Source organism: Amblyomma maculatum, chromosome 3, assembly GCF_055883805.1.
Source record: "Amblyomma maculatum isolate TAMU_Amacu chromosome 3, ASM5588380v1, whole genome shotgun sequence".
Lineage (NCBI taxonomy): Eukaryota > Metazoa > Arthropoda > Arachnida > Ixodida > Ixodidae > Amblyomma > Amblyomma maculatum.
In genome coordinates, this window is record NC_139346.1 from 149,408,662 (window position 1) to 149,418,755 (window position 10,094).

Here is a 10,094-nt window from a genome sequence, read left to right on the forward strand (position 1 = left end):
TTTTTCGTAGTGGCCATGAAAACTTTATTTCAAATTTTTTGCTGATGCAAGACCATTCGCAAGATGTCGATGGTAACTTCTTTTCATCCTGAACAAGCCAAGTCTTCTGTACTGGAGAATAATTTCTGCAAACAAAACAGGCAGCATTACAAAAGGTTTGGAAAAATATTCTCAACATTTATGCGCAAAATTTGTAGAATGTACTTACACTTCTTCCTGCGGAGAAGGGTGGTGTAGTCGAAGGGAGTGCCGAGACCATAGCCGTAGTTCAGGCCGTAGACGCCAATGCCATGACCGAGACCGTAGTGACCGGCACCATATCCGAGCGAGCCGACACCGTAGCCGTACACTGGGGTAGCGTGGTATGCAGCCAGGGCTGGAGCAGCGTGGGCAAAAGTAGCTACAGCTGGAGCAGCGTGGGCAAACGTAGCAACAGCTGGGGCAGCGTGAGCAACAGTAGCGACGGCTGGGGCAGCGTGGGCAACGGTGGCGACGGCTGGGGCAGCGGCAACGACTGGGGCAGACTGATAGGTGGTGACGCGGGTCACGGCAGGGGCAGCATAGGAGGCGACAGCTGGAGCAGCGGCGACAGTGGCAACGGCTGGGGCAGCAGCAACAACTGGAGCAGACTGGAAGACCTTAGTCACAGCTGGAGCAGCGAAAGCGGTGAGAGCTGGCGCAGCTTGGTAGGTAGTCACGCGGGAAACAGCTGGGGCAGCAGCAACGGTGGCGACAGCTGGGGCAGCCTGGTATGTGGTCACGCGAGAAACAGCTGGAGCAGCCTGATAACTGGCAACAGCTGGGGCGGCGGCCACAACAGGGGCGGACTGGTAAACCTTAGTCACGGCTGGAGCAGCCTGGTAGGTGGCAACAGCTGGAGCCGACTGGTAGGTGGTGATGCGGGAAACAGCTGGAGCAGCCTGGTAGGTAGCAACAGCTGGAGCAGACTGGTAGGTGGTGACTCGGGAAACAGCTGGAGCAGCCTGGTAGGTGGCGACAGCTGGAGCGGAGGAAACAAGTGGAGCTGACTGGTAGACTCGAGTCACAGCTGGGGCAGCGTGAGCCACGGTGGCGACAGCTGGGGCAGCGGCTACGACCGGGGCGGACTGGAAGGTGGTGACGCGGGACACAGCTGGAGCAGCAGCAACAGCGGAGACTGGAGCAGCAGCGTAAGTGGCGACAGCCGGAGCAGCGTGAACAGCAGTAACGGCTGGAGCAGCTTGGTAGGTGGTGGACACGGTGCGAGCAACGGCTGGGGCAGCAACGGCATAGCTGGCGCCTTGTCCATAGGCGAGACCATGACCCAAACCGAAGCCAGTGAGACCGGAATAGCCAATTCCATGGCTGAGACCATAGCTGGTCAGTCCAACACCGCTTCCAAGGGTGTAGGCATCATGGAGATTACCATGCAGGTAGCCAGCAAAGGCGCTGGTGGCCAGGGCCAGGACGACGCAGACACGGAACTGAAAGTCGGGAAGGGAAGAAGCAATACGGGAGCTGGTCGTTACACAATCATTGAGGCGGTTATTTCCATGTGAAAATATAAAAATTAGACTTCTCAGACGCATAAATGACGATTACTTTAAGCGCCATAAAATGTCTGCTTGTGTTGGATTACTAACCGAAAATATTTTAGGCTCCATGCGCGTTAAGTCTTAAGGCTGAACAATGAGCGACCGTTAAAATATTATAAGCTTTTGACCGGCACAATTGTCATTCTAAATTTTCTCGGGCGGAATGCTAGAATGAGAGTAACTGTCTAAGAAAAATAAATTTCCTTTCCGGTCATCGAATCGTGTCGACATAGACTCGACGGTGCAATAATGTGCGAAATGCGGCATTATAATTTTCTGGATATCTTATGCACGCAGTGAAACAGAGGCACGTTTCTTGATATTCTATTGGATAAGTTCAATATTGTGGATACTTCAAGTTTACAAAGGACCAAGAATGCGATGTTGCTTTTGAGTTTTTAAACACGTCGAATCCAGTGCTTCTCTCACACCAATGCCAAGTAACGTGTCGAATATTTACAGCCTTCAAAATTTTCATCTGCCGAATGAGTTCTTCTTAGTAGAACCGCGTTGGCTTACCATGGTTTGGATGCTTCTACCTTTGGCAAACCCAAGGCTGCTGAAGACTGTGTGAGCCGCGGTGACTTATATACCCGTCTTGTGCGGAGAGAAGGACCAATAGGGAAAGAATAAAACAGCGACAGAATAGAATATGTAAAAGAAGGGTATGTGACTCTAATCAGATTCTTCTTTTCTTTTCAGACAGCTAATGCTTGTGGCATCGTATATGCAACTTGGAAGCCTCTTAGCGCAATGTCAGGTGAGAAAAATGCGGATCTAACGCTTGTGCCCTCCCCGCGCCGTTCGTGCATGATGGTATTTTTTTTCTCATATCTGGTGTTCTCACTGCCCTTGCGCCGTTGTAGGGCACCTTTTTTTAGAATTGTTATATTCACATCATTGCGGCTGTCTCGGAAAAAACTATAAAACAAGAAAGAGAATCGGGGAATATACGGATACGGCAGACAGCGCCAGGCAGAGGTGGTTTGGAGAAAGGGAAGGCACACTACCTGGCACATAATGAACTGGCTCTGTGGGGCTTACACTTTCTCTCAACGTCAGTGAAAGAGAAAAGGCGACCGGTCTTTGAACACTGCTCAATATTTTTTTGTGTGTGTGCTTCTTAGAGTAAATTAGCATGCGCCAAGAAACGCCGTCTGGTTAAATTCTAGAGGGATGTAGACGACTTTCGCTTCGTTACGGGTTCATAGCAAAGGTGCCTGAGAGCAGTGAATGATTCAGGAAGGTTTTTGCGCTTCAACTTTCCTAAAGGTGCAGATAGCCGGGCAAGCATCACGAACGGACGCTACCAAGATATTGTATTGTAAAATTTTGAGAAGATATCTTTTGTTCTTTTCGCATAATATAGTTTAAGTCCTCAGGGTGAAAATGAATCATGGCTGATGTGAAAATGTCTCCTGCGATTGCCTTATTAAGCAGAGCATTCCGAGGGTTTTACAGTCCAGAATAGAGCTATTGGTTCGCATCACGGCAGTATTTAAGGCCTCTTAAGGAATGCCCACTGAACACCACCAATTTTTGGTATGGCATGCTTGAAACTACCCTCGTCATTGCCAGGAGTGTAAATTACTGACATTAAGATTGTAGTGTTAAGAGCAGAGACCATGCGCTATCAAAGGCTATATTAAGAAAAGCGATAGCAGGGCTAAAGGACGCGCTAGCCAAAACATTCTGTACTTTATTGCAGATGCTCGAAACAAGATAGTGATGTTCTTCTTCGTTTGAGTGCTAAAGGGCTGCGCGTCTAGAGCCCTCCCTAAGCTTACATTACTTTACGTAAGAGCCACCACGATAACTTTGTTTCAAAAATTGGCTTTGTAAAGTAAGGCTCGGAATTAAAAAAAAGAAACACATGGGCTGCACTTTGTCCACCAATGAATCTTTCTCATCGGCGCATACTTCGACGGGTCAGGTTTTTATATTGGTTAGTACTTTTTAACGTCCTAAGCGGCCTCAGGATTTTAGGGATGCCATAGTAGAGAGCTCTGGAAATTTGTACCCCCTAGGTGTCTTTATATACACTGGCAACGGGCAATCCACGGGCGTCATGTTCATCGGCTGCATCGAAAAGCAGCTTCCGCGGGCTGAATTTAATCCGTGTCTTTGTGGATCACACGTAAGGACCCCTGACGCCTGGGTCACTGCGGCGGTAAATTTTGACTAATGAAGTCGCTGACTAGAATTTGCACACACACAAAAAAAATATTCCTTCCCTTCTTCCCTTCTCCTCCCCCAAGCTCTCGAACACGTTGTCCTATAGGACACGACTGGTTGGTTATAAGCTATTGGTGCTCGAGCACCAATCTGAAGGTCAGTGATACAAGTCTCGGCGGAGGGTTTGGGATATTCTGAAATAGAAAAATACCACCGTACTGCTTGGCGTTGAAGCGTCTCACAGAGACCTAGGTGGTCTACATACTCAAGAGGTCCCCTCATGTTTCTCCTAAGCCCTTTGTTCACTTTAGAACGTTCATATTTACGTTGTTTATTTCGCTTAAACAAACGCAGAAAACAAAAGCCAAGCCTCATCATAACCGCCAAGAAGAACTTACAAAGTGAAATCCAAATGCACAATTGTGCTAAGTTAGCACTGCCTAGTTATGCGAACCCTTTAAGAGAAGAGTGGAGAGCTGGGCCAATTGGTACATATTGGTAAGGATTAAAACCAGCGGAAAGACGCAGACAAAGAGAGCAGCACACAACACAACGCTGGCGTTGTGTTGTGTGCTTCTCTCTTTGTCTGCGTCTTTCCGATAATTTTAATCCCTTTAAGACGACATGTATGCAAGTATGCTAATCATAGCTTGGATTCAAACTCTATTGGTCGAGGGCCAGTACTAATCAAACCAGGGACACAGGTTGAATGTGCCCCGACGCGCCGATGGAACAGTTAGTGCTCACGACTTCTATGCTCCAGGAAGCGAGGCCGAATCCAGGCCACGTTATCTGCTTTTAGATTGTGCCAGAAAACGAGGTGCCTCTGTTCTGGACGATGTCTGCGCACGTTTAATTCCGCCCTCAACTTATGTTGGCAGATTACGCCAAACCAACCCAAACAGGTCCTCTGGTATCTCAATATACTTAGGACAAGACTTCTAATTCAAGGCTTACTGAAGGGGAGAAAATCGACATATGACTGGCCGCCATTTATTATTTGTATTTAGTTTCGCTCAGTGACAACTCGTCAGAAAATAGAGATACATCTATAGAGATACATCAAATAGAGATACATCAAGAAGCCGATGATTTCCTTCTCCGGTTATTTCGGTACTAAAGCTTTCTCCGTTATATATTCAAGATACATCAGTGGAAATATACTTGAATGAAGCCGTTTTTAGGACAGACTGCACAGACACAATTAAAGTGCTTCGTTCGTGGGGTATTAGTGGGAAATTCTGTGTCATACTCATGCTTCGGCTGACGGTCTTCGTCATCTACTATTCATTAGTTTTCAACTTTAAAATACCAATGTCAGAGAGCCTCTACCAACCTGACGGATACCTGGCTCATGGAAGCGGGTCATCAAGTCTCTAAAGCATCGAAAGGTGCAAGCACCTTGCGTAGCAGAAGCAGAAATGAGCAGAGGCGAGTGAAGGTGCCAGTCCGTACACTAGGAAGGATCGAGCCAATCCCACAGAGCGACTAGTGTGTGTATGAGATACTCTCTAAATATTTTTTGAGCGGAATAAATAAAATATCAACGTAAAAATATCTTTTATCTAAATGCCTTAGATGAGAGCCCTAACGTTATGGTATTTAAAACAATCGAGTGATGAGCCCCATGATAGCGCAGTATCAAACTGCGTTTATTAATGTACTGTACTGATGCTACGACCTGCCTTGGTCGCAGTGAAGGTTGAAAATTGTAGCTTCCCAGAAAGAGACTATATACAAACGGTCCTATTTGTAGCCACTGCAGAATTGTTTGCGTGTCAAGTCTCTCTCTTAGAATAACGCATTTGAAGTAACGCTTAATAACCTGGCTGGACGCTGAAACGAGACCGTTAGAAGTATGAAATCTACAGTGCAAACAAAACGATACAACATTTAGGTTTTTCAACCCCAAATCTTTCACCGCACTAAACGTTGACCCTGAGCCGAATAGAAAGACAGTGCCACAGTTCTACACATTATACAACAATATTTATCCTCATATAAAGCCACAGTTTACTCTCGAGCAATTTAATTAAGACCTTTTTTTGCACTGCTTAAAAGTGCTGAATATAATGCGGTTTTTAATAATGAATGAGCTATCTATTTCAAAAACGACTTTTCACAATACGTACTGCCCTCAATATTTCATACGGAAGCATTTTGGTGCAGGCCACTGCTTGGCAAAGCCTAGGCATGGAGTGCAGAATGGTGACAATGACCATCTCGTTTCTTTCTCCACCCTTACAGCCCGTGCTATGCATTTTTCTTCACTCCTATGAATTTTTGTCCGTCAGGCGAAGGGCGGAACGTATGCATAAATATTTAACTCGAACAATTTCCGCAGACTGGCTTTGCTGCTTCTTAACTTGAACTGTACCTTTCTTCTACCTGTTTCTCATAAGCATACAAGAATGCTTGAGAAACAGTCGTTCCACCTAAACCCACATCCCCTGCCCAGGTTATGGCCCGCCTATATAACCATATTTTCCTAAAAGTTTCATAAAAACCACTGTGCTCATTACACCTTAAATTTACACCCTAAAAGACGAACCTAAAAAATCTCCCTTAAAATCTAAGCTAAAAACTCCGCCCTAAGAAATCTCCACGAAAAGAGTCAGTCCCGTATCTTGACCTCCTCACCACATTGGTTAAATGCAAACCAAAAATGTATTTAGGGATAAGTATACATTTACTTCTATGATTTTCACTGGGAAGAATTCGATTCGACTGATTAAATCACGATTTTCTCTACGTGGCCTAACCAGACCAAATATTGATATGTCTGTGTCACCCCGAAACCCGGAATATTTTCGCAGGTGTTGAAGTATTGAAGCGTGCTTCATAATTTTCACTCCGCATATAACGCTTGACGTTTCAGAGCCCATAGCGCTACTTTAAATCTTGATATTAAGAGGAAAGACTTCGTAAATGCTAATACCATAGAGTCTTGTGTTTTCTCGGCTCGCGCGAACGTCTTCTTCGACAGCTTACTCTATCTATCTGGCCTTTCTCAATGACGATGGAAAATTATACCTCCTAGCAGTATTCATATCGTCAAAGTTTTCATATCCTGCGAATGTGTTACCCTAAAGAACACTGAAAAGACGATCTTTATCTAGAGCTGTGGACACGGATAATGGCCATTTGAACTTTCGTGGTGACTCTGTGCCCTTTTTGTTGCTTATAAAAAAATTAGGATGGACTTTAGCGACTAAAGTAGTGCGAGGCGAAAGCCTGAGTTCCGCATTCTGCTATGCAACTGGCACTAATTAGTAATTATTTAAGTAGTTATTAAGTAAGCCTTTAGTTACTTACTAAATTTATTTGCAATTAGTAATTAATTTATGTCGTTAATTACTCATTGATCATTGATTGGCATATGTTCATATAAGGCATGTATTCGTGCATACTGTGGTGATGCTCTGTGATTGGTCGAGACCTCTATGACGTCATCCCACATCGGCCAATCAGAGCCTCCGCAAAAGCGGGACAGAATTTGTCAACGACAGCATGAGTCAATAAAGGATTTCGCCATAATATAGATTGATTGGATGGATACAGGTGCCCGTAGATAATAATCCTTCAAAATGACCCGTTAGCAGTAGTTTAGAAGAAGCGAAAAATGAATGCATTAGGAAGCGCCCATGAAAACAGGAAGATAAAATATGAGCTAAAATGAGGTAATTTTATCTGAAGCAAGTCTTCTAAACATAACAGCATATTATTGCACCTAAATATATTCAGAACAGCACAATTGTATTTTCTATGCGGAATATACTGAATCAGTGTGCGAATTTTCAGAATATGCAACTTTCAGTTAATAACAATATATATTGAGAGATGTTCAAACATTTCAATTCTTAGACAATTTAAAACACTGGTTTACCACTGTGCTGAGTGGGCTTTCACAAGCAATCTTGCAGTGAAGACACAACGGACAGTAGTTCCAGCAAGACCGGCTCGATCCTGAACAGAACTCCAAGTGTTTTGTTCTCAATAGCAACGAAATATCCTAGAGAGTCACACGACGCCATTAATAAGCGAATATGTGTGGCAGGCAGAACGCTAAAACTCACAGATATTGATCGTTCCTTTTGCGCGACGAATTCTGTTATGCTGCATCATAGGGTAGTTGATTTATGAATAAAAAGTTTTATTTCAAATTACAACTCTAAGAACGTTCGTGCTAGAAAATAATAGCACACCGAGTATTTCGGCGGGAATTTTCGAAAATTCTTTAAAAAGATTGAAAATGGGCCGGAATTATCTGTGTTGAACCGAATATAGTTCGAAATGACCAGAAGCTGCAGTTTCCGCTGTGCATGTGGCACCATCAGGGAACCGCCACACGAAATGGGAAGGGGGAACCGTGGGGCCTACGCCATCAACTACGGTGCTACGGCGCGCTCCATCGCGGAGAATAAATGTACGCCATCCGGCATCCAACTGGTGAAGGACGGACGTTTAGCCCTTCTTAACCTCTTTATATCAAGTGAAAGCACCCACAGCGGTCGTGAGACGAAAATTTCGGGCCTGCATTTTTCTCTTGAGATGTCCTCAAAAAGGCTCTGAAAAAAATGTTTTCGGCTTAGCCCTCATAGCGCCAGGTACTACCTTCGTATTGAAAACGAGGAAGGTATTTCAAATCATTTTGCGATGACATTCGACCTGCGTTATATATAGGAAAGGGGGACGAATGTGCGTTACGAAGATCTTAACTCACGCCCAGTGAGAGAATACTTGAAGGAATCTATTGTAAAGTATGGGGAAGAAACTTGGGAATTCTGGACAGCACTGGCTTCCGCAAACTGAAACCTCAAACTAATGAATGATGTTTATTCATGTTACTTAGTCAATTACGGCGGACGATCTTGTGTGAAACATTTCTTGTGGTTCAGCTCTGGTTAACCCTATAGTTGAATTGCGAAAGCAATGGCGGAAGCAATTCTTTTGCCTGCTGCATTATTCCCCTAGCATGCCCTATCTCTGTAAGGTGCTACACTATTGTGGACACTTAAGCTCATCCTTTAAGGGTATAAGGCGAGAGTAAGCTACCAGCCCGTATATTAAGTGACGCTTCAACCAAGCCATATGAACGTGCTTGCGTTCCGTAGGAGTAACGAGAATACAAACGGTTCTGGCAGGCTGATTGTGATATCACTTTCCCATATGAAAAGAGCGACCTGAGTTGGGAGCTCCTGCCCATGGCATGGAGGTAACGTGAATTCAAATATCATGACAGGCTGGTATTTTTACGAATTAACCCTAGCTACGCCTCTTCATGGCGTAGCTGCGGCCACCCGAGGCCTCGCTTTGGCTGTCGGTGTATTGCTTTCGCAATAATATCGCATATTCTGGAAAAATAAAAACGCCCCAGTGGCATAGTGGTTAAGACACTCGGATACTGAATCCGAATACCCAGGTTCGAACCCGACTGGTTCGAATCCACTCCGATGGGTAATTTAGAGCGGTAATCTGCTCTAAACTCTTAAGATCATTCACTGTGTGTTTGACCTTGAGCCGCAGTATATGAGTACCTAGCGCGGCCACTCCTGCCCGCGCCACTGCCTGGTTCTTAGTCTTCCTCGTAGCACCTGAAGACACCGAGCAATCCTCCCCATTGTGGATGTGGAGGCTCTCAGCTGTGATATCATATGACCTTCAGGCAGTTTTAAAAAGTGTTTTGCCGCGCGCTTGGTTCTTCAGCCTAGCCATGGATGATGTGCGTGCCCGTCCGAGTGCACTGATTATTCAGCGCTTTCGTCAGGCTGCATCTGATGATCATCCTGCCGATTTAGCTCGCCGAGCAGCAGCAGTGAAGAAACTCCTATCGGCGTGAGGCAGGGACCGACCAAGAGCGAAATCCTCGCACAGAGAATAAACGCGATACGACCACGTAGTCATGCTTAATAATGCTTACGCTCGAATATCTAGATTTGAGCGCGAAGAAAATCCGACATTTGCAGTACGGAACCCCTGCAAGAGGTCATATGGTCAATCACAGGCTCTGCCGCCCTCTGTTGCGCGGATTACTTGAAAGACCCGCCGACAACACTGCTTGCGCATTGGAATCACTTTACCACACTTGATTTGAATTACCCGCTCGCAACCACGCAGATTTTAACCTCATGAAATGGCTTACGCAATCAGTGACAGCACAAAGAAAAGGAGGCGGTCGAGATTCTCGGTGGGTGCTGCAGAGCGTATGAGCAATTTTGCACTAATAAAAACATATGCGGAAACAAACTCTCAACCTCGTCGGACGCCATTTAGTTCAAAGCTGTTCTGTTTTTAAAATTGTTTAAATAAAACATTCTGCGGACAGGTCCACGTTCGAACATTGGC

At 45.2% G+C, this 10,094-nt stretch overlaps 1 protein-coding gene across 1 annotated transcript; it reads right to left on the reverse strand.

Moving 5' to 3' along the window:
* LOC146196407 (uncharacterized) lies at positions 1–2,136 on the reverse strand. The gene is made up of 3 exons (XM_084598148.1): positions 2,094–2,136; positions 209–1,463; positions 1–125 (listed from the first exon to the last, which is right to left on the reverse strand). Coding segments are annotated over exons 1-3 (1,260 nt in total). The 5' UTR covers positions 2,097–2,136; the 3' UTR covers positions 1–123.
* Positions 2,137–10,094: the final 7,958 nt, after the last annotated feature.